This window comes from Aptenodytes patagonicus, chromosome 6, assembly GCF_965638725.1.
Source record: "Aptenodytes patagonicus chromosome 6, bAptPat1.pri.cur, whole genome shotgun sequence".
Taxonomy (NCBI): Eukaryota; Metazoa; Chordata; class Aves; order Sphenisciformes; family Spheniscidae; genus Aptenodytes; species Aptenodytes patagonicus.
This window is the reverse complement of record NC_134954.1, coordinates 33719330-33744313: the sequence shown is the minus strand read 5'-3', so window position 1 is coordinate 33744313 and position 24984 is coordinate 33719330. Positions and strand designations below refer to the sequence as shown.

Below are 24984 nucleotides of genomic sequence, written 5' to 3'. Positions count from 1 at the left end.
AAAAAAATCCAGGCTATACACAAATATCATTTTACTAATACTTCTCCATTCGAGGTTTATAAAGCTGAATTTTTAGCTTTGCTAAAACTGGTAATATTACATTTTTTAAAAACATGCACCCAGGAATAAAACTGTTCTTGGTCTTTGCAAAAATCTTGCCCTCTGGCTATAGTCTCATTTGTGTTTCCTGGGTGAAGCCAAGAAATTCAAGTATGTTTTCAGAGCTTCAACAAGATTCCAATCACCTCAGGCACGTACTTCAAACTCAAATGATTGTACTAGAAATTATATCTTTAAAGAAGCCCATGCAGAGTTCAGGAATCAGAAAACAATTTAGCTACACCCAAGAGACCTGCACCTTCTTACTTACAAACCTGCTTTAATGCTTTTTGTATCCACTATTTTTACAACACACAAGTGAACTCTATTAAAAGGAGAATTGGGAAAAAGAATCCATTGCTGCAAAAGTCCTCTTGCTGCATCTTCACACTGTTCTGGCTTGACCTATGATGTATTCTAGCAAGCCATGTTGTAAGCTGACTCCTTGCTAAACCGCTGCATCCCAACACTTAAGAAATAACTTTCTCTTTATATTCTGTTCCCCATTGATGCCATAACCTCCTATTGCCTTTTCATGACTTCAGAAAAGAAAGCTGGAGGCCAGTTGTTCCCTTGTGGCTTTTATTCTTTTTCACCTTTGTACCACTTCCTAAGGTAAACTCAACCACATTAGCCACTGAAATTCATTATGAGACTTTTTTTTACGTTTGGAAAAAAAATTAATGTCAAACCCACGTAAAGATCTAAAACGTACTTCAAAGCTAACAAGAAGGGTGTCAGCCTCTACTCTAGCAACAACACTAGCACACACTCAAAAAAAATAATTAACACAATCAAGTACAGCCTTAAAACTAATAAAATGCGTCCATTTGGAAGCATTTTGGAAAAACAGAAAGCAAACAACTACAGTCTACATATCTTAACAAAACCACCCAAAAAGCAGCAGCAGAACACGCTACACTAAATGCACGCTTCCAGCATCTTGGAAATCATCAGAGGGACCAGCTCTACCCCCTGCATAAAGCTGTTCTGTTGGAGCCTTGTGATGGCTGCAGTGCCTCACATGCTGCCGCTCCAACCAGACCCAGCGCAAGCTTCATCTTCAGGGTGCAAAAATGGCAATTTCTCCATTTTTTCCATTTGGGGACTTCCCCTCTGATTCTGCAAAACAAGACTGTGCTATGAAAATCCTATGGCCTCTCTACATCACCCACTGCTAGACGGGAGCACCGCGACCGGTACCAGGAAATGGCAAACCAAAGGACAACATACACCAGCCAGATCTCAAATATTCTGACAATCCTATTCTCAGGGACAGCAATGATGACATTGGGTTCGGCATATTTACCTGATCGATGTGTGCTGATTTTTTGCAGTTAAGAAAAGTTTGACAATTTCAGTGCTACCGAAAGCTGAACCTGCATGAAGAAGGCGGAACTCAAACTGTCTTTGGGATAGCATGTACAGAGACAACATGCGGTTAGCACATCAAGTCAGCTACTGGTGCAGATCAAAACAATTTTTGGCTCCTCCTTCCCATTAAACGGATTTATTTTTTCCCAGGCAAAGGCAGGCACCAGGACAAGCACAGTGCACACTGCAGCCAACAGCTGTAGCAGGCCCTGTCATAGCTACAGGATTTTTTTTTTTTAAGCTACGGTGCATAAGAGTTCACATCCCAAATTGAAAAACAAAGCAAACCCCAAAATAAACTTCACTGTCTTACTAATTAAAGGGACTTGTTCCTTCAGGAAGGCTGACATAAACCACTGCTGTGGGGTTAAGAATATATTTTTAGCACTCAGTCCTTCCAACATTTTTACTGAGACTGTGCGAGCAAGCCAGAGCCTGACTACCCATGTAGCATCATTAAAAGCTCTGTCTAGGAAGCGGAAGTGGGTTTTTCACAAAACTTTATTTGAAATGCCACAGGACATTCTCATAAACTACATCTCAACAATACAGGAATTTCTTCTCCAGCACCCAGGTTTTCATTCCTTGTACAGCAGCCAGTGAGTGTTCAGGGTTGTCTTCAACTTGCCTTGCCATGCTGGGTTGGGCATGGACACCCTATGTGACAAGAAACTTAACAAGCACAACTGGATATTACTGATCATCTAAAAAAAGTTTTTTGTCTAGTGATTTTTCAGCTGGAGTCTTAATGCTCTGACAATGGGCGTGCACTGCAGTGTCTGCCACACAGCAGTAGCAGAATGCATCTGAAATACAAGTCACAAACTCCAGCTTTCTCCCACAATGGCCTGTGCAGTACATTGATCACTTACTGCATAGTGTAACGCAAGAGCAGTAAGTTTTCTTATCATTTATAACTAAAATATTCTAGCAGAATTCCACTCAAATTGTAATTGATATACCTGGTTTTATTTTAAGAAATCTGACACGGTATGAAAAACACACATTTTTAATTGCCATTGCTGACCTTTCCACTTACTTCACAAAAGTGAAGGTTGTCTTACCATCCTGCAGATTGCATTGTGAATTAATGATATTATAAGATAACAAAAGCCTGATCTCAACAGTGAAAGGCGTAGGGAGAAAGGAAGGGTTTTGCAACCGAAGGAAAAACCAGTATTTCCAAGTTAACTGTCTTCACTTCGCTCTAGGAAATTGTGTTCCCAAAGCTATGGAGTACGAAAATTTCACCTCCCCAATGACAGTTAACTGCCACAGTATTAACTGCAAGGCAACACGCCATGAAAGGGTTGAAGGTATTCCCACACCAAGCAGCAACTGGGCTTCAAGGAAGCCAGGCTGCTTTATACACCAGTTTCCTTCCACAGGGCTAAATACACAACTCCAAGCTGATCTGTGACACAGGGTTTTTACAGTCTGCATTCAGTGTGCTTTTAAAGCTTACAGTATTTAAATAACGAAGGAAAAGAAAACAGCCAAATTTCAAATCCAGAGCACAAATTACACTTGAGGATGAGAGTTCCAACTGGCTTAGCCAGTGCACCTAAATGGCAGTGAGTGTCATGTACTGCCACTGCCATCTTAGAGATCGGCTCTTCTAAGAAGGCAACAAGTTTCACTTGAAACTTGGTTGCAAATGATATGCTTGTAAGGTTGTTCCAGCCACATTCCAGATTTCCTGCTCAAGAGCTCAAGTCACCTAACCCCAAGATTAGTAAACTAGCATCAAGTTGTATCTCATGGAGAACAGAACTGGAAAAGTGATGTGCCTCCTGCTTGGTATATTCTGTTTAGGGAAATCCAAAGCTAGTTTAATACATAAGTCTTCAAATTAAGCAGATACGCTTATTATCCACACATGCAGGAGAATATTGGGACAGGCCTTTGTCTCCGGTTATAACTCTAAAAATGAGATATTCCTGGTAGTGAAATCTCTCCATTCCCCACATTTGTAATGTTCTTCCATGGTTATGGATAAATAAAACATTTTATATCCTAAATACCAACAAGAGCCAGGCAAGAAAACTCAACTCATTTTACAATAGGTGGTTTGGGTGATTCACAACATCTGAAAGACACATCTCCAGACCATTTAATATAAGGCAGAGGTAATGCAATTTGTATCAGCTGGCTCCAATTAACATTTCACCTTTATCACTTGCAGAAGTATTTCCTTATGGGCTGAGAACCACCCATTACTCATGCCTCTGCCAACTCACAGAAATATTAATCAGCCTTTAGAAGGTGGTGTTCCACCATGTTATGCAAATTACTGCCAAATCATGGAGAAAGGGAGACCACAGTTAACATTAACTATTTGACAAGATATATCTGGGTATATAACAGAATATCCTCTATAAAATAAAATCAGAATGAACAGTTCTAGGAGCTTGCACTTATTTATGTTAAAACTCAGTTCTTCCAGTTAGTAAAGTGTTCAGTAAAAACGGCAAAAGAATATGGTTTTCAGATAATCCATATTGTCCACCTCATTTTCCTCTTATTCAGACAATAAGATTAATATCTCATGAGAATTTGCTCACCTTATCTGCCTCAGTGCCAGCCTCCAGTGCAAGTGCGTAATATTTACATATCGTTTGGGACTGGCCAGTTCACTGGGGCTGTGGGTTATCAGGAAACCTAATGGAATAAGAATACCAAATCATGCTGCCCTCTCCTCTGGTAGCAGTTGTAGAATCTATATAAGGCTAAGAAAAAGGTGGAAAGGCACATAGCAATTTTATGCAGGATCATCTTGCTAGACTGGATTACGAAATTAAACACTGAACACAAGCCTACTGTTTTTATAAAAGAACCGGACAGCAGACATTTACAAACTTGAAACATTACTTTCCACTCAGGTCAAATTGCCCTCCTCCATCGAGCCCTCACATCACTGCTGCCTCAGAGACAGCTGCAGCAGATGCCTCCAGGCCCCGTAAATGCTGCCTCCATGCTAGCCAGATGCTTCTCATAAGACAATTTTAATTAAACCTGCTCATCATTACAGCTGACATACATGTTCAGCATGCCCTGTTCTATCCCATAGACAATGTATACATATCAATAATTGTTTGCATCCCACTTTCTAAATAGCTAAGCAAGGTGTATATATACAATCAGACATGTTTGTCATCTATAATAGTCTAAAGTGATTATCATCATTGGAAATTGTGCCGAGGCTACATTGGAGGGGGCAAGGGGAATCACTCAAACTATGTTACCTATTAAATGGCTTTGGGCATCATAACACACAACAAGAAAGAACAAAATTAGCTATCAAAGAGTTAGATTAACAATGCACAGCCAGCATTGCAGTAGAAATCAGCATCATCTGAAAAAAACACGCCACACAGGCTACCTTTCACATGAGTTTTTTTGGAAAGCTCACACACTGCCTGCGAAAACTAAAACAGAGAACTGAACCCTGTCCAGCTGACAAATGGGAGGATGGTCTTGGGGGGGGATGTCTCTCAACATGATTTTATAATCATCCCAACATACATGTATTCATGCCAATCAGTAGCACCTGTGACTACTGAATTGATTCACTCAATCCACTTCTAAATAATTCAGATAGTTACAACTATTTCCCCATTAAAAAAACCAGCAGGCAGTCACAGAGGGCTTTCAAAGAATTACTGAATGAAGAAGTCTCTGTCCAGGTAAGTCTCTATGAGGGAAAAGTCTGAGATAAATGCAATGAATAAGAAACCCACTACGGATTTTAGGCTGAAAATTGTGCCTCTGAAGTAAACATCTACTCAACATCATGAGAACTGAAACTCTCTGATCACTCTATAACTACTGTACCATTGCACCTTAAAGTATTATTACTTGCCTGTTCACAACGTTTTGATCTACTATTCAAGTAATGCCAAGCTTTACCATCTATGTAGGTAACCTGTTTCACAAAGCCTGTCCCTTCATCCTTCCCAAGTATTCATCATCTGCTGTGCTAATACATACCAGCAACAAAGCTTACTTTCTTGCAACAAAGCTTACTTTCTTGCAACAAAGCTTACTTTCTTGCAACAACTACTTACTAGAAGACTTATCTGAGCATGCTAGCAGCCAAAGAAATTTAAATACAAAATCACTCTACTTTCCTATTATCTTTCAGGCTTCATCATTACCTGCTGCCCATTAGCCCAAAACCTGCTTCACTGAGGAAGGCGAGCTGAAATTCTACTTCTATTACTTAAAAAAGACAGACACACCCCTCCCACACACCAGCCTGCATTTAATCTAAAAGCTATCGCAAAAGGGAGAAGCAAAAGTACCACCACTCTAACACACTTGTCACACCAACCAGATGCCACCTTCAAAATTCATTTATCTGTCTCTCCCCAAAGTATAAAATATTGTAGAAGTCTCACTACTTGTGAAGCTAAGAGAAATATGAGTGGAAGTTATCACAAAGTAAAATGAGGGGAAAAAACCCACCAACAACAAAACAATGTAAAAAGACCAGTTCTGCTGCTTATCCAACCAGACAACTATCTTTCCACGCATCCCAAAGAATGCTACAAGAAAAATTTACCTCCAGAACAACTGGGGAGCTGGACAGCTGCAGCCCAAGAGCAGTAAATACAACTGAAGTAGAGGGCATTTTCATCTAGAGAAAAAGCAAGCTTATGAAAGTTGAAAGGCAAATTGACAGATACAGATAAACAGTCCATCTGCAGAGTCATGCACCTTATCTTTCATAGTAAATAGAAAGGTCACTATAATAATTATTGATCATTTTTACAAAAAGAAAGGAATTATGCTCACCAATTTCAAAAGGAACTATTGGGAATCACATTTCTAAAAAATGGAAAGCTGACATCACCCAATTCAAATGGGGGAAAAAAATCTCAAAGGTTAGTCAGATTAGGAATTGCAAGATTTTCTGCAGAAGCAAAAGAATAAAACAATATAAATTTCCAATACGTTGCTGTAGACATTGTATTTGAAAGTTGGCATCTTAACCTGTTAACACAGTATAGACATACAGCAAGCATTATTTTAAGTATTGAAGTTAACATGAAAACATTTGCCAACTATATCCACAGAAATTTGGTCATCTATTCCAGAATATGAACAAGACATCTACCACCATTACAGACAAACACTCGCATTAAACATGCCTTAACACTGCAGCAAAAAAACTCTGAATACCCATGCCAAAAATCATAAGGAGACTGAGCCCCTCAAGCTATGTTAAAGGAGACTCTTTTGATAAAGAGCAATACCTAAACCTGAGCCAAGCTACTCCAAACCACAAAAATCCCCCACCTCCCCTAAACATAAAATCAACAATAAAGGAGAAATACGATGCTATTCTTTCAAGGTTCCTTCGGCACAGGATGTTTTCTCCTTGCAGCAATTCGAAGGCTGTTGAAGTTCTTTTCAGTAATTTCCAAATTATTTCCAGAAGTGATTTATAACATGCCCAGGGAGAAAAGCTACAAACAGCACAAGAGTCTACTGAGAAACTGAACTTTGCATTTCATTTTTCACGTATGCTGTCCTAATAGCAGGACTAGAACATGCTGAACACGTCTGTACAACTCCAGTCAAATGCCCCAGATGTCAATGAGAATACCCCAACTGGGGCTGCCAACCTCCTGTAGGTTCAGAAACCACAGTTTAGCAGAATTACAATGCAACCACTGCAACTCTCAAAGAATATCCTATACTTAAATAATCTCTTGCTTTATACGAAGTTAAACAGCCTTAGTTTCTAGCTCAAAAATCTGCTATAGAAATTAAATGACACACTTATTCTTGAAGATTCAGGTGACCAGAAACTCGAAGACTTCAAAGGCTATGAGGTAATTCAAACTGCATTTACATGAATTGTCTCCACTTCATGTACTAGTTACAGTGTCCCAGACACACTTCTCCAAAGTGTTCCCAACATCTCTTGACAGAAGCACTAAAAAAAACAAACCCTAAAAACCCCAGCAAAGCAAAGGAGGCTCAAGGTTTTAAGCTCAAGTTATCCACTGGGAAAAAACAAGACATCAAAATAAAAAAATGAGAGCGCTAGAAGACTGCTTATTTCAACACCCATGAATCTTCAGCTAATTTTATTGGTTACACAATCATATTTTTCCTAGGTTTGGCCTATTCTACTAAGCAAACATGAAGAAATGAAGATGGTAAAACTGACTTTAAGTGATTTCATGATCTGGAGTTTAACACAAGTGCTTTTATTACTCAAAACTTCCCTGCCTCCCAAGCCCAGAAAGAGAGCACACAGGAATGGAAAGAAACAGAGTGCACTGACTCCAAAATCATATCACAGAGCTCACTAGCCTAGACACAACCGTAAGATTATTAAATATGCACAGGAATGTGGCTGAAATAAAGACACTGCAACCAGACTTGTAATTTTTTAATGTATGTATTTATATATTATAGAAAAATTAGTGTATAAAATATATTATATGTAAATAAGTTATGTATAACATCCAAAAAAAATGCTAAGCCATGGAAAAAGGGAATATAAAAAAACCCCCTCCCTCTGAGGTTGGCAGAAAAGGATACAAGAGCTGACAGACAAGCTAAATTCTAGTGCTCTGAGCACAAGTGTAGCCTTGGTATACCAGGTAAGCCCTTTGTGGAAGTCACATGAAGCTCCTTGAGCTCTCATCCAACACTCATGGCTTGTTAGTCAAGTAGTTATTAGAGGTAGTCCTGTGAATGACTGAAAGAATATACAGAATTCCATTTTTACTAACCTTAACAGGAAAAAAAAAAATATATACACTTTATGGTTTTGCTGTGATTTCTGTTCAGTTTTTACTGCACAGCTCTGCAAGAAACACTTCCAGCATCCTCCCCCAAGGACTGATGGTGTTGCCAAAGCTGTTTGTCACGCTAGTACAACTGTGGAGGACAAGGGACAGCACATGTAAACAGAAAAGGCCAACAGTGTTTTTGATGACTGCAGTGACACATTCCTAGGATTATTCTGCAAGAAAGGAACTCAGATGAGGTCCAAAAAGAAGTGAACTTTTTACTTTGAGTTTGAACCATGTAATCCTGCTGTAATTGTGTGCACTACGCAAAAATAGTGGTACTGGGAATTTTATGTACTGAATGATTTTGCAAAACTCACTCAAGTTTCACTGGGTAACACATCACTCTCTTGCAGACTGAGTAAAGGAACGGTTAAATTCCTCTTTTTTTCCCCCCAAGTGCATCAGTGGCAGCCCCGTGAGTGGGCTGGCGAAGGAGACTGTATGCAGACATGAGAGCAGATAGGACTGGAAAAGCCAATATGGAATAAGAGACAGTCATACACACACACACACACACTTCAGAAACCACCAGCAACACACTTGCAGCCCAACCGTGCAAGCAGCCGAGTATTTTGGGACAGGATACTGACTTTGAAGAAAACTAGAACCAAAGGAAGACTGTTTTAAAATCTCATGGAAACAGGATTACACACATTTCTGTAAGTCAGTAGTATGTAGTAACCAGCTCCATCACCCACTACTAAACGCTGCCACAAGCCCCCAACATCGAACTGTTTTAATCAGCAATACTTTCACACAAAATAGGTAGTGTCTCTTTCATACTTTATCCATGCTATATATGGGCAACATTACATTGACTACAGTTGATGTCTCAACCGGGGGGCCCTAAAAATACAAGCTAGCATGCATGCTCGGATCACACTTGATTTCTTCTTTATTTGGGGATGGAAAGGGATTCGTTATCAGTCAATTCCTTACATACTTTGCAAGGGTAGAGGTTAAGGCAAGCTGTGACAGGAACGTACTCCGTAAGTATAAAGAAGAGGAGCCTCGTCCCAACACCTCTTCTTACAGGAAAGAGGGGATAGGGGGTTACTGCAGAAAACCTTGATGCGCATTGCCTACGCTTCTGCCAAAGTAACTTCCAGGAGAGACTAAGAACAATTTCCTTCAGTGTGCTTATTTCTTTTCTAAGTCACCTGAATAAAAGGATTCTTAGGTGAAAGCCCACAATGTGCCCACACGCACATTAAGGACCTACAGGGATTTCAGTTAAGTTTGAAAGATACAGAGTGCTTACATTAAATACTAATGCATATGACAGGAAGTACACGATCCACAAGCACAACTGAACCTTTGTTTTGATGGGAAAAGGCATATAATCATAGGAGGGAGTTAACATAGTATCACTTAACAGTTACCTAGAGCAAAACTGTAATTAACACAGCAACTAAATCCCACTTCATCCTGGAGTCTCTTACTCTAAATGCAGGTTTCTGTTTCCCCTACCAAACTAATTCCAGAAAAGTCCTACTTCCCAGATGATCCCTTGTACAACCTGGAGCCATCAGGACAGTGAGTAACAATCATATTCATTCTGCAGATGTTCCAGTGGTTGCATGAAGCAGAGACAGATGTTGGAAGGCAGACAATTGCATCACCCGGCTCAGCAGCAGCATCACCTTCCTCCTGCCACCAACAGGGATGAACAGCCAAGTTAAGGAACTGGGCTGGGAATGAATTTCTGTAGCAAGGGAGCAGAAGAAAAGGGCTAACAAAAAGAACTAAGAGGCTTTCCAGTCTCCAGGCAAAAATCATCACCAGCTTCTCATTCTTTGCAGACCTTTGGACTTGATTCAGAACTTAAAAAGGGACAAAAAGGTCCCTCCAAATCAAGCATTGGTATTTCACTGCACCCAAATCAGGAACAGTTTCAAATGCATCAGATAAAAACTGCCCATAGACAGCTCTGGTAAAATCCATCCAACAGAAAGTTTCTCTTCCTTAAACAAAGCATCTAGTGCAGATAATAAAAATACTGGTGCTACTCTGGCTGAGACTTATGTGGAAGATTCTGGAAAAAATCATGAGCACTACTGGCATCCTGCTCATTTACCCAGGAGGACCTGGATCAGGAATGCTTCAACCAAAAGCAGCATCTATTGAAGCATCTATGCACATCAAAAAGCATTATTTGAAAGATGACCACTTCTGAAAGACAAACCTACAGCTGAATGAGAAAACCAGACCTGTACTTCAATCCTCACTGTCCTCAAAGGTGAGATGATTTGTTTCTGCTGGTAAGCTGCAAGAACAAGTAGGGTATTTTGGGTTATAAACTGTTCTTACACAGACTGAGAGAACTAATAAAAAGATTTCTCTTTTAATTTAGGCTCGGCTATATTCCTGGCTCCTCAAACTCCTTTTCAGAAACTGCTTTAGGTAGAAAGCCACAGCAGGACTCTGGCTCTCCTCTGTCAGCCCCACCGCCCCTGACCTTCAAGCACAGGGCTAGTGCTGGGAGTGGGAATTCCAGGCACCTTCCCAGCAGACCCAGCCCGCAGGACCCGTAACACACAGTGCCACCCGAACACCTCACCTGCCCAGCTTCAGTATCCATTCCTTCACTTTGTATTTGCTAACAATTTAAGAGGGAGACAAAATTCAGCACCAAAGCTTAACCACTAAAGTGTAACTTAGCAATCACGGCAGAAAAATACAGAACTGAGGACAAGGCAAGACAGCACAACCACCTTACGATGGAAAACAGCTCATCTGTCCAGGACCTCTGATATCTAAACCATAGTTAAACTGAGTAACACTGCTTGTCAAATTAGAAAGTATACAGCCTTACAGCATCGTTATACAACAGCAGCCAATCTACTTTTATCTTACAGACATGACTGAACTGAAAAAACATATGGATTCCACGACAGTAGATTTTTTTATTTTTGAGATTTTGAATTTGGGATTCTCTCAAAATGCTTATCAAAAACGTTCTTCCATTATACCAGTTCTGTTCACTGGAGGAAGATGGCAGTTAGAGTAAAAACATGTCTTAAGATGACTGCAGTGCCCTGTGATCAGCCTCTACTTACCAATAAGTCTCCTCCCTGCTTCAGGTTAAAAATAGAGTCAGTTCAAAGGGCTGGAGGTCAGCTGCATTAGCAGGTAATTCACTCGCACACAGAAATCAGAAGGCACACCTAAGTCTCTGCTGCTGCAGAGCTTCCACAAACCCAAGGTGCCTGACTGGAGAGGTAAAGCAGGTGGTAATATTACAAGATGGTAATAACCTCAGGAACACTTAAGTCTGAACATAAAGCAAACCAACTACACAGATTTTGCTTTTGCACTCCCCACCCATTATGTTCACAAGACCACGAGATAAGAAGGGGCAAGAAAAAGGGAAAGATTCCCACAACCAAGTTTTCAATGCAGCTAAACATACTCACAGTATTTCCATGCCTAGGGTACATACATACAGTAATAATCAAGCCTGCTTACACATCTTTATACACAGTCAGGGCGCCAAACATAGATCTCGCTTATCTGATCTCAACCCTCTCTTCATAGTCTATCAAACAACTTCATAACAACTTCACCTTGCGTCACCCAGGAAACTTTGTAGATATCTAAACCGAAAATCAAGAATTTCTTCAGAGAACTTCACGTCCCCTCCCAGAGGGCCCCATCCCCACCTAACCCCAAAACTGAAGTTCATCTCTTCATTCACAGCAACATTATAATCTCAAACACCACCATCTGCACTAAGCACTGACTTTTCTGCTAACTTAAAAATATGTAAAAATTTCTTAGACATAAGACATGCTTAGATATTTTTAAGAGATTAAAACTGAGCACAAGAATAAATGTTCTTTTACCCAGAATTGCTCGCATTCAATGGCATTTAGCTAACTCCCAGGTTACCCCATGCCTTGAGAACTACAGGTTGTGCCTGCAATCAACAAGAAAGCCCCAAGGGTCAAGCACTGAGAAGAGTCAGCATTATCCTTGTTGAAAGACAGTTCCCATGTTGCACGGTTTTCTTGCATTAATACAGACCACATGAACAGTGCTGAAAACTAACCACATCTCACACTTCCAGGCTTCTGCTTTCTCACCAGTACCCAAAGCGAAGAGATATGTTATTGATTTGATTTCTGGAAGGTGGGTGTGAATAGCGGAGGCCACCTTTAACAGCCACCTGGCACAGTTAACACCTGAACAGAGACAGCATTCTCTGCAAGAACACTGTAAATGTGACCTGAAAGAGGCCATTCACTCCTATGGATTTTTAAACCACTGCTTTCAAAACACCTTTTTCAGAAGTAGTCCTTTAGTGTTGTCTTCTTCCTTTGACACTTGGGAAACAATCCTGCCATACACAACTCTACCTGGAAATGAAAACTTCTCTAGCACTGTGCCACTCGCATTAACTCTTGAATATCACAAGCTGGCCCAATACAATGCTGAAAGTCTGAGGAACTTCATCGCCAACAGGACAAAATAAAAAAACATGTTCTCCTGAGGATAGAAATTAGCCGCCCCTTATGTAAACAAACTTTTCATTGCTAAATTTAATAAGCAAGGACATCTTTTGTGCTAGGAAACTGGCAGTCAACATGCAAGGCATACTGAGGACATTGAACCAAACACCCTTAATAATAAAAAAATTTATGGATGTCACTTCTGTGAAGTAACCACATGAAGTAATAGTTTGGAAAAAAAAAATTAACTTGAACACACACTTGACTGAGTTACCTCAGCAGAAAAACAGGACTACTGGATGTCAAACTACAAATCAAATTCATAGTTTCTTAAAGTATTGGTGTGAGTACATAACACCATAGCACCAGGCTCGTTTCTGACTTGATGAAATGACATCAGCACTTTGCCTGTAGCACAAAGCTGCCATCAGAAGGTGGAGAGGCATTATCCTGCCTATACAGGATAGTATACATATACATAGCTAGTATCATATGGGGAAGAAGAAAAAAAACACACAACAGCAGCAGAGCAGTTGCATTTCTCCAAACAACTGCAGTGGAGTTGGGCAACCTGAACACATTTCTAGCTACACTAACTTGGGAGATCAGAAGTAAGCAGACAGAAGCTTTCAAGTGCTTTTGACCCAGTATTTCAAATACCTCCTGAACTACTCCTAAATAAAATAAGGCCTGCCTTTGTCTTCAGCAAAAGCTTTCCACAGCAAAGAGCAATCCCTGTTTACAAACCAGCAGCAGGCATTCAACAGCTGAGGTTCAGTTTTAAGAACATGCACTAGTCACTTGTGGTTGCAAAACTGACAGCCCATCTGTATGACTTTAAGATAGGAAATACAAAGATTAAGAACTAGCAAAGCTGTATAAATAGTTCAAGGAAGGTTTACCTATGGAAGAAGACACACTCATACTTCTACTCACTCTACATAGCACCACCGACACCTGCTTGCCACATGTGTTATGCAGCATATGACACACACCTAAGTGGGTTCCCTGACAATACACAAAATCATACCCATTTGAAAAATAAATGTAGTTGCTTAGTTTAGCTTCAAATTGACTCTAATCAAAAGGTTAAAGCAGAATAACTTTTTCAACAGGGAAAGCATTCATACTGAGATCTTCATTGTTCAGCATCCTGAGTCACAAAAGTCTGAAGCCAACTCCAGAAACAGGCAGAATAACCTGCTGTCCCTTCACAGGAAAATTAAAGACAGACACAGATGGATTTGTCTCCCACCTGAGCATTGTCACTAGGTAACAAGACTTTGGTTCTTTTAGCTATTTAGTGAAAAACATCACCTTCATCTTCAAGGAACGAAGATGGGAGTCAGCGTATAAAATCATGGATTGGTTGGAAAAAGTTACTTGTATGTATTTATTTTCTACCATGACAGTAATTGGGGCAGGTAAGGTTCTCTATAAAGGACTAGAAAGAGAACTAGAAGTAAACTAAGAAATAAACTTTAAGACAGGAATTATAACAAAGTACTTTAATGGAGATACAGGACAGCCAAAGAGAAGGGTACAAGACGATATACACAGTGAAAGGGATACCAGTGACAGCCAGTAACAATCTGCCATGCTGGACTGCAAGAGCAGCCTGAGCAAGGAAACCAACAATCTGCAGCCGAGGATGTGGCAACATGGGTGATTTTCAAGTCAAGTCAAGTTAGAAAAAAAATCAAATTTCTCTCCAAGTCCTAAGCACAATCCCCTGGAAGTCATGAAGAGCAATACACATTCAATTTTAACAGCTTTAATAATTAAAACTACAGAAAAGTTAAACATTGTATCCTCCATGAGCACAAAATAAGATTTTTCCCTGCAGGACGCAGAGATCGAGACAGAAAAGCTGTTGCCTTGCCAACATAAATATTTCTGTATCACTGAGCAGAAGAGCTTCTGAATTAGGATGTTGCATAAGGAACAGTTAGGTCAACATCCCAGTTTCCCAGGCAGTCTACCCCTGATACAAATGCAATAACAGCCCTGGAAGAGCGGGAGATGTTTCAGGTGGTATGTTATTCTGACGCTCATCCCAAAGAAGGCTTTGGTTTTCAGGAGCTACAGGGAGATCATCATCTCTGCAAGAATGCTCCATAATAGCAACACTAGCAGTGCTAAGGGCCACCGATTTTTCAGGGTTCAATCTAAAAAAAAAGTGCCACTTAATAGTGAGAGTAAGCAGTAACTCATTAATTTCACATCAAGACAAAGATGAAACATCATGCTCTCAAGACCCAAATAACGCATACACTCACAGAAAGCAGCAGAGGAACTAAGGAGTGAGTGCGTGCATCTTGATAGATGCATTCTATATCCTTACAAATACAATCACAAATACAACTGCACTAAGTGGTTTAGCACCCACTTTTTAATACGTGGTTTACATTTAATACATAAGCATTTCCATTAAGCAACTGTTTGCATGGGAATAAGACGAAAAAAATTGCACCAGTGTTACAGAATCCTCTTCTCAAAAACCACACGTATATACACACTAAGTCCAACACAAGTAAAACAGTGTTTTTAGGAATGCAGATTCTCTATCAAACCAGCCAGACAAGCCAACTGACAAATACACGCAAACAAATAAAGAGTTATTATAAATAACTCGGAAGTGCCAGGAGCTGGCAGCAATCAGCACAGTATTTGAGCTCCCCTTCATATCTAAGTTGCAAAACATCAGCATCTAACACTTCCAAGAAGGAAAGATCTGCTATGGGGCTTCATTCACAAAATGGAAGCGTAGCTCACAGGCATTCGAACTGCACTGCATTTTGGGCACTGTGAAGAACAAGAACCCTTTGTTAACACTAAGATCTTTCCAAGAAACTTCCATGTTATTTCTTAATAAGCACCTCCAAGGCTGAAATTAACTTCACCAAGCTCAGGAGTTGAGACATATCATCAATTCATCTAAAAATAAAAGTTGTTTGATGTAACTAGAACTGACATTGCTGAATTTTTATATTGAATAGTTCTCTCTATAAGCTAGTGAAAATAAAGTTACAAATAATGGGTCCCAGGTAATTTACAAGTAACATCTCCCGTATCAGTTAGATATAACTTTGTATACCACCCAAGTGGAATATTTACAACCAGGAAATACAGATGTGCCTACTTCATAAATTATAATTATTGTGTCTGACATTATGGGCAGATCCTATGGGGGTTCCTCATAAAGACCTTTCTGTAATGTCTTACTACACTTAAGAGATTTACTCTGTTATAACTTCAGACAAGCGACCTTTACATCTTCGTCTGTGCAACCTCAGAGTAAGTAACCCAAAACATATGAAAACAAGTACTATCCATGATGTTAAATGTTAACTTAAGTGCACCCATTCCATAAATATTCCTTCGAATTAGACTGATCAAGATTTTCAAGACTTAACCAATGCAGAAACTAACCCTCACAACAAACATGTTGCCCTGAGTCCCTGCCCATTCCAAACCGATTACAGCTGTTACTGAAGACCAACAGCTGCAGCATGGAAAGCCAGGTCTCTCCACCTTGCTTGCCTTCTTATCCCTAAAGAAAACCTCAATAAATAACAAGGCCAACCATTTAAGTTTTATTAATGTCTTCTGTGATTAGTAAAAAAAGTTGTAGGGAGCTACATTGCACTGTATGCTTATTATCTTGATGGTATTTGTCGCCTGTTTTGTTGTAAGAAAACATTTGGTACTATTTTGTCAATAAAGCAGAAGTATTTGTCAAACACTGTCATTATATACCAGTCTGAAACATCAAAATCAAACACCCTATTTTAAACTTCCATCAAGATAATAGCTTTATGTTGGATGCTTTTCATGAACAAAATAGATGACAGTTTCTGAAGTTCAATATACTGACATTTCTTTTTCCTCACACATGAAAAAGCCCATTCTGTATTTTTTGGCAGAAACCGTCTTTCACTGTGTGTTTACTGCAGTTGCCTAGGGGAAATCCTAACACCAATTATCAAAAGCAACACTATTACATTAATAGTCTGCATTAAGGACTTTTTTAACCCTATGCAGCTCAAGTGAAAATGAATATGCAGGCATTTGAAAGACATTTGCACTCGCTGTCTGCTTTCCAAGTATCTATTTCTAAGGTTATAACCATGCCAAAGAAAACAATAGTTACATGCTATTTCAGCTATCATCTTATACAAATCATTTGTTAACTGGATAGTTATACTTCAGCAATCAGTATTAAACTACCGGTGGTCATCAGCACGGTAGTATCAAAATTAGCTCTGCAGAAAAGAGCCAAACTATTCATTCAAAATACACCCAAGTGATTCTTCAGTGGTGACCTAAGAATCCAAGATCTGAAAGCAACGCTACTAATGAGCTTACGCTGCGTAGCACGCGACATACTGCTTTGAAACTACATTTTGTCAAATACAGCAATTGAAAGTTCTGGCTGCTTGACTACTAAAGAGAGTAAGGGTTCAGCATCTGGTACAAGTGATTCCATTTTCTAGTGCAAAATGACTTTTGTATCCAGTAAAGTATTGCTAATAGCTGAAGCAGCAAAGTTTGAAGTTCTCCTCTATTTGCAGCAACTATGAGCAACTTAAACCCTTCCTTTGGTCTCAGAAAAGAGCTCACATGCTACCCCACATACACACTCCACTTCTGAAAAACCAAGTGCTCCATCATTAACTCTAGACTCCCTAGGATTAGGAAACAGTTGTAGAGTAACCTTATCCTTCTTGTCACACTGAGCACCCTCAAATTCAGGGCAAGTAATCAGGAGGAAGGGAACAAGAATATCATGTTTTAAATGTTTCTTTTCCATGTGCAAATTGTGTTTTGGTCAGCTATATGAACTCCATTAGATCAGCACAACATCTTTACCTACAGTGGTAAACCAAGCAACAGGCAGATCTCTGGCAAAACAAGTAGTATGCTAATTTAATTTACAGAGCTTGGAATGGAGATGAATGCCTGCACAACATTTCTGTAGAAGTATTCAGTGATCTGTCCCAAGTTACCCATTACTGCCATTAGGCATTTAACTGTCGAGTTAATACAGAGCAACATTAAAATTCTACATTTTTTGTCAATTTTAACAGGAAAAACAAAGACCATGACTGCTAGCATCTGGCCATACACTTCAATATTGTGCAAACATTAATCCATCTCATTCTCTAATTCAGCCAGTGACCTTAATACCAGTTCAGTTCTTAATCATCTGGCTGTATCAGTGCAGCTGGCATTCATTTTGCTTGACAAGACCTACCCAATCAATAATAATTAAAAAAACCCTTAGACAATGCTTATCCCCAACTGCAATCAATTTCTCTGCTAGATTTTATTTTCATAACAAGGTCTAGACAACACTCACTCATAGTAACTGAAACAGCTAGAAGAAGAGTCCTAGAAGACTTTTTAGCCCATTACAGAAAAGGACTCTCCAGTGTTGAAAAAGAATATGCTTATACCCACACGTCACCAAAAACCTGCAGCTACAAGATGGGGAACTACACAGGACCAGTTCCAATACATTTACATCACATTGACCAAATTTCATGTGTTCCAAAGCTTTTCCTGCTCACCCGTATGAGTGCACAGAAAGTTTACTGGGCTGCTGCTGGAAACGCCAGCAGCATAGAAGAGTAGCAACCATACCAGGGTAGCAAGCGAGAAGTGACATAGAACTAACAAGAATTAAAGTAGAGCTTTACAAGAAAAGACTGGAGGCCTCCAGAGATCACTCATCAGCTACCCTCTACTTCCCATGACTATAAACTGTAGAGAATTTGAGATAAGAGCTTAAAACTAACTCCTCTCAAACCTCAGGGGAAGAAAAAACCTCAAAAGAGCAGTTTATCATATTATAATGGTACTCCTTTTGATATCTACAATTTTGATTCACAAATCTGCTTAATATATCCTAAAGAGGGGTTATTCAAACAAAGTTATCTCAAAACAAAAGCAGAGAGTGAGAACCACTGAAAAAGAAACTGCTATTTTAAAACCCCACTGCCCCAGAGCCATCCTCCCTCTCATTATGAAAGAATCATGAAGACTTCAAGAGGAAGAAAGTTTAGATGAGAAACAACGTTTCCCTTGACAAGTTCTCCTAAATAATTTTAAGGCAAAAATAGCTCCTCTTGCTTCTCTGACTTGAAGTTTATGGAAGTTCCACTTTTTTTTCCAGGGGTGGTGGTGGTGAATATATTTGTCTTGCCTCAAATAAATGAATTTACAGGTTGAATACCGTGACATGACTACTAAAATCTGAGACAAGTGAACTTCAAACCTAATTGTTTGATGTTTAGATGGAAAGACACTCCGACGTTAGAACAGCAGCATTGGTACAGGATTAGTCTACTTTATAACAATTATTTCAAAGTGGACAAAAACACTTATGTGTTTTTAACACAGAGCTGGCCATGAAGAAAAAAGCTTCTAACATCACCTCCTACTCTAGAAGACATTACATTAGCATGTTGCAGTCCTTGCAGAAGTGGAGACCACGAACAGTATCCAAAAGATAGGCACCAGCCTGGCTGGCAGATAGGCCACTTGGTCTTCCCCACCCATACCTTCAGCTTTTCTTCTTTTAAAAGTTAACTTGTAGCAAAGAAATTTGATCAACACTTAAGTGACCTGGAACTGTAGTTCACCTCAGCTGGGAAGCAGGTGTTTGAACCCACTGCTAACAAAAGCTTTGGGAATTGTTGCTTACATGAGACTTGAGGCCAACAATGGCACAGCAAATAGGGTTTGCAAGTAGAAAAGGAAAAAGCTTGATGCCCAAAGATGGTTTACTGACACTGAGAAGAATAATTCCCCCCCCCCCCCCCCGAAAAAAAAAAATCATCAACCTTTACCCACTTCACAGCATGAGTAAAACTCAGTAACATCAAAAATATATGATTTAAATATTCTTTACTCTTTTGCTTTAGAAATTCTCTAACTTCAGCTTGTTTGGAAGTGTAGTACCTGACTAAGGTAGTTAGGAACAGAAACATCATCACCCAGATATCGCAATACCTGGGTGATTATTTCAAGTTGAAAATGCCAACAAGTACACAGTTTAAAACTTCTACTTTCTCTACAGTCCTCAGGCAGGACTTGTATAGCAAGTACAAAGTCAAGTAACTCGAAGGCAGCACCAAACATGCAGAATACCAATGGCACAAGGAAGCAAGTTTCAAGTAATAAAACTTGGTTTTGCAACTGGTTACACAGGGGGGGAAAAGCCACATTAAAATCAAGATTCGACCTGTGTCTCCATGATTACTCCAAAATCCAGGAACAGAATTGTCAAGACCATATCAATTTCACATCAACTAAAAAAGCAAAATACACAAGTCTTGGCTGAATAGCAGCCCATTACAATCTTAAAGTATTAAAATATATTCAGCACACTAATCATAACTTCTCATGAAACTCTTCTTCCTAAGAAGTAATAGGGGAAATTAAAGACAAAATAGTTTAAACTTACACTTTCTGGAAGACACCAATAAGCAACAGCTGAAACTGTGCACAGACTTTTTCTGACAGCAAAAGCCTGAACTGCACTTCTCTGGAAAAAAGGGGAAAGTGGCAGAGCACGCCGGACCTGCTAACCCCTAACGCAAGCCTGCAACACTGCTACCAAATTGTAACCACATCACGGGTCCCAGGACACATTTTCCGGAAAACAAGCCTCAAAGCTTACTTTCACCAGACAAATTTGATACTAGCACGTACAAAAAAAACCTCTCTGGAACATCTCAACACTGCATATCAATGGTTACTGATTAACTGAAATCTTCAACTTATCCCAGGCTGAAAGGACTGTGCTCTGAGTATATGACCGTACACTGTTAAAACGGAGTAACAGTTTAAGCATATTGGCACAGGACAAGCATAAATAGTTGTACGAAGTAACTCTCTGTTGTGGTTACCTCAAACTTTAACCAAGGTCAGACCACAATTTCCGTCAAGATTATTATAAGCCCACATGAATGCCTCTACATCAATAAAATATTACAATCCTCAGTTACTAGGTCTAAATATTTGGCTTTGCTCCTCGGGCCTCAAACTCCAGGCATACTCCACTCACAGCAGGACTTCTGGATCTGTAACAGGCTGGTAACATCGCGAAGCATCTCCTACTATCGCTTCCCCACAATAAACCACCCCCGCCCAACTCTGCAACATCCTCTGCTGTACAGAAAGCTTAACCTTTCTAATCAAGAATTGTAATTTTAGAAAAGCAGCAACTTACAGATCATTTGCCACTTTGATAAGCACTTAGTGCTCAAAGGCTACTGTAATTACTAGTTAAGTGTTTCATCACAGATACCTATTAAAGATTTGAAAAGCACAGCTAGGAAGAAAGCACGCCGTCTTACAACGAAGCTCGGCAACCAGCATTTCTGGTTTAACGCGTCCCAGTCAACGATACCATGATCCTTTCAGATCCTCACAGAAAGCAGCTAGTCAGCTCTTGACTTCCATCCCACAGTAAGGTTAATTTTCAAGTTTTTCTTGTATCCTAGGGAATTGTGAACCCCAGAATTCCCAATCTGATTTCCATCTAGCATCAGCAACACTTTGGCTAGTTAAAGATTTGTACACAACTATATAAATAATTCAAAAAGCACAGCTTCTGAGTCTGTGCTGTGTTTTTTAAAAAAAAAATCAAACTCAGTTTAAGTTCTTTTGTGACAGAAGAGATTTAGGATTTACAATACATTTACATCAGTACTCACCTACTCCTCCAAAGCGAGCAGGCATATTTCTGACCACCATAACCTGTCTTTAGAATTACAGAAGTCTTTCCGAAAGGGGAAAGTCCCAGTGTTGCGCAGCACTGGGCCACCCAGTGACCTATATACAGCAGCACTGGAGTTCAGCTTCCACTCCATAATTAAACGAGCTACACTTGCCTCACTCAGCTGTCCTAGAGTGCACAATCAATCAACACAGAGAGCGCTTTTTGGTTCAGGAGACACACAGCCTAACCTGCCCCCATCAGAGCTGTTAAGAGATGCACCAGAGAAGAAAGCACTAGCACACACTTAAAAACGTGCCATATCCACTACTGCATACAACCATCACGTGTCCCAGCGCAGCATCTCCCTCTCCTCACACATAAAGGCCATTTTACCCCACCACCCCTTACCACCGATGCAGAGCTTTGGAGCAAATACCTTCCCCCCTCCCCCCCCCGTGATGAGACAAGGAAGGGCACCTTTGCGGGGGGACCCATTGATGCTTTCGGAGCTAGACTGCATGTCCACGGTGGCTCTCCTGAGGCTGCTAAAATAAGCCCTGGACCTGGAGAAGCTGCTGCGGGGAGACCGCCCGTGGGGGCTGCCGAAGAGGGCGGAGGTGCCGTCCTTGCGGGAAAAGATGCCGCTGAAGAAGCGCAGCAGCCGGTGCTCGTGGGCAGCGGCGGGGCCCTCCCGCCCCAGCCGCTCGGAGAGCCGCTGCAGGTCGCTGTTATCCAGAGTCCGGTTCTTGCTCTTGGTCCGCTCCCAGCGCTCCAGCTGGGAGAACGGGTCCGCCTGGCCCAGCACCTCGCCCACATCCAGCGTGTTGCGTTTCTCGGGGGGGACGGCAGCGGCGGCGGCTGCAGGCGGCGAGCCCCGCGCCCCGGCCCCCTGGCTAGGCGGCGGCCCGGGGAGGCAGCCGGAGCTGCTGTGCCGCCGCACCCGGCCCAGCGCCCGCATCCGCGGCAGCTCCCCCGCGCCGCTCCAGTGCCTGAAGCTGAAGCTCCGCCGCAGCAGGCCCGGCTGCCGCCAGGGGCTCTGCCCCCGCTCCCCCGCCTGCGAAGCTTCGCCCGAGCGGCTTGACGGAGGGCCGCGGGCCCTCGGCCCCCCATCCTCCTCCTCCTCGCGGGAGGCTGCGGCTTCAGCCCCGCCACAGGTGGCCGCCGGCTCCCCGCCGCTCCCCTGCAGGGAAGGGCTGCCCCGCGGCCCCCCGAGGGCGAGCTCGGCGGGGAAGGGCTGCCGCGCTCTCCGCGGCACCTTGAGGCGGCCCAGCTCCAGCTGCCCGGTGCTGAGGGTCCTGAAGTTGCGGAAGCCGCAGGGGCTGGGGACTCGGTCCCGCTCCTCGCCCTCCTCCTCGCCCTCCTCCTCCTCCACCAGCAGCAGCCCGGCCCTGGTGAGGCTGGAGGAGCCCGGCGCTCGGCTCGCCCCGCGCCGCCCATGGCGGGGCAGCTCCGGGGCAGGACGGCCGCTCTCCGGCCCCAGCAGCTCCTTCTTCACCATGGTCACGGAGATGCGGTAGACAGTTTTCCTCTGGGGGGTCCCCCGCTGCATCCTCTCCGGAGAGGCGGCAGCGGCCGGCGGCTCGCTGCTGTCCAGAAGATACATGTCTCCCCCCGCTGCTCTCCGCCCTTCAGCCAGCAGCATCCAACCCGGGCATCGCAGCGTGCGGTTCTGGAACCGCGAATCGAAATGCAGAACCACAAGCCACTGCAACCCAATTTAAAAAAAAATAAAATTAAAAATCCTCCCGTGTCACACCCGGCTCGGGGAGTCGCTCCGCTGCACACCGCGGCTGCGGCGGGGTTAGGCGGCCCCCGCTTCAGCGGCAGCAGCTCCGCTCCGGCACGGCTCCCCGCCGGCGGACGGCGTCCATGTAAGCGCCAGCCAGCCCTCCCGGCCCCTTCGGAAGAGACATCGAGGGACGAGTTAAATCCATGCAGCAACCGCACGCATCCTCCTGCGGATCCCAAAATGCATTGCTGGGGAGAAGCGCGGTCCGGTATTCAAGGGATTAGAGCAGCAGCAGCCTTCAATTTCATTGTTTACAGCAAGGCTGCACGTTTGCAGATCTTGCGTCCTTTTTTCCCCTCCGCCGGGTAAATCCGATTAATATCCGTCCTCAGGATAGAGGAGAGGCGGGCAGCGGCAGCCCGCTGCCCCAGCTAGGCTGGAAGGGGGCCCGTTTGGAAACGAAAACGCCGCCGTTCCCAACCGCAGCGGGTGCAGGAGCGCCCGGCCCCGAGGCGCACGCCCCTGGGCGGGCAGCGCGGCGCAGCGGCAGGGCGGGCAGCGCTCGGCCGCGGTAGCTGGGGCTCTCCCAAGCGCCGGACTGGAGCCCCGCCCGCCGAGGAGCGGGAGGAAAGCGGCGAGGCACGATGCACAGGCAACGGGAGGCATGGGCCATCACCACTCACCTGGGAGGAAGGGCAGTCTCTCATGCGCCACTTTTCCCTCTTCCAAATCTACCCTCTGAAGGTGAGCGATGTAGCTACACCTCACACTTCCCAGCCAACAGTCTGAGGGTTTATCCAGGCCCGCACAAGGGCAAGGTGGGCATTGCCCACAAACTCCGACCAAGACTTAGACCCCACCTGAGCTCAGTCTGCCACGCATCCCCAGATCTTGGATGCAGGGTGTCTTGGACACAGGGTGAATCGAAGGCAACACCACCTCCTTGACAATGAAGAGTCAAAATTATCCAGAATCGATTTATTTTTCATCTGTGACAACCGTGATTGTCCTTAATAAATGTTTGTTAACCATAGCACTTCGCACAATCCAAAAGCCACATTACTGTACAGTTGGTCATGCAGAAAACTGACCTACCATATCCTTCACAACCATTGGCTTCAGTGGAACCTGGCTCTTCTACAGAGCTGGAAGGCAGCGTGAAATACACTCCTTTCACACCCAGCTGGCCAGTTCTCAAGCAGTCCAGATCAGGGGTGCTGAAGTCATTAACAACCAATAGATGCCCACATTAAAAAAAGTCATTAGTAAGCTGTGATGGCAGACACCAGAAGATAAACAATATAAGGAATAAGGTTTCTAGGTTTAAAAGCATGTTATGCATGGAAAGTCAAGCTTCAGAAAAATACCTTCAACTGCCTTGTACATCCCTTCCAAGTCTACAATCAAACACCTTTTACCAATGCCAGTAAGGTTCAAAACCAGTAAACATGTAAAAATGAAAGTGAAAATATAACTCAAACAGAAGAGCGCTGCAAAGCTGTCAAGGCAATTCACTCCCAGATGGCTTCAAAAATCAGACAGAAGAGGGCAGAGAAGACAAAAACTTCTACTTGGGTGCTCCCCAGACAAGAACCATGGTTCCAGACCGCAAGGCACACGTGGCATGAGCCGGGCAGGACACGCCCTCAGGAACATTTCCAGGTCAGAGGTTATATTCTCACACCAGATGCACCCAAGAATAAGGGATGCTCTGGGTTACAGCTACTATACACATTAGTTTATTGATGACACTGGGATCCTGCAACACATGCTGCAGATCGATTA

General features: G+C 42.5%; 1 protein-coding gene across 8 annotated transcripts in view; it reads right to left on the bottom strand.

The window, feature by feature from the left end:
- AGAP1 (ArfGAP with GTPase domain, ankyrin repeat and PH domain 1) overlaps positions 1-24984 on the bottom strand; it is a 392763-nt gene that overhangs the window by 282089 nt on the left and 85690 nt on the right. For 3 of the 8 annotated variants that reach the window (XM_076342035.1, XM_076342038.1, XM_076342037.1), the window contains exon 1: positions 21948-23091. The exons of 4 other annotated variants lie outside the window; for them this stretch is intronic. In XM_076342035.1, the coding sequence (XP_076198150.1) occupies positions 21948-23073 (1126 nt within the window). In that variant the 5' untranslated portion in view covers positions 23074-23091. Of the gene's footprint in view, positions 1-21947; positions 23141-24984 lie in introns of those variants that run through there. One more of the 8 variants, XM_076342034.1, reaches the window with a different exon arrangement.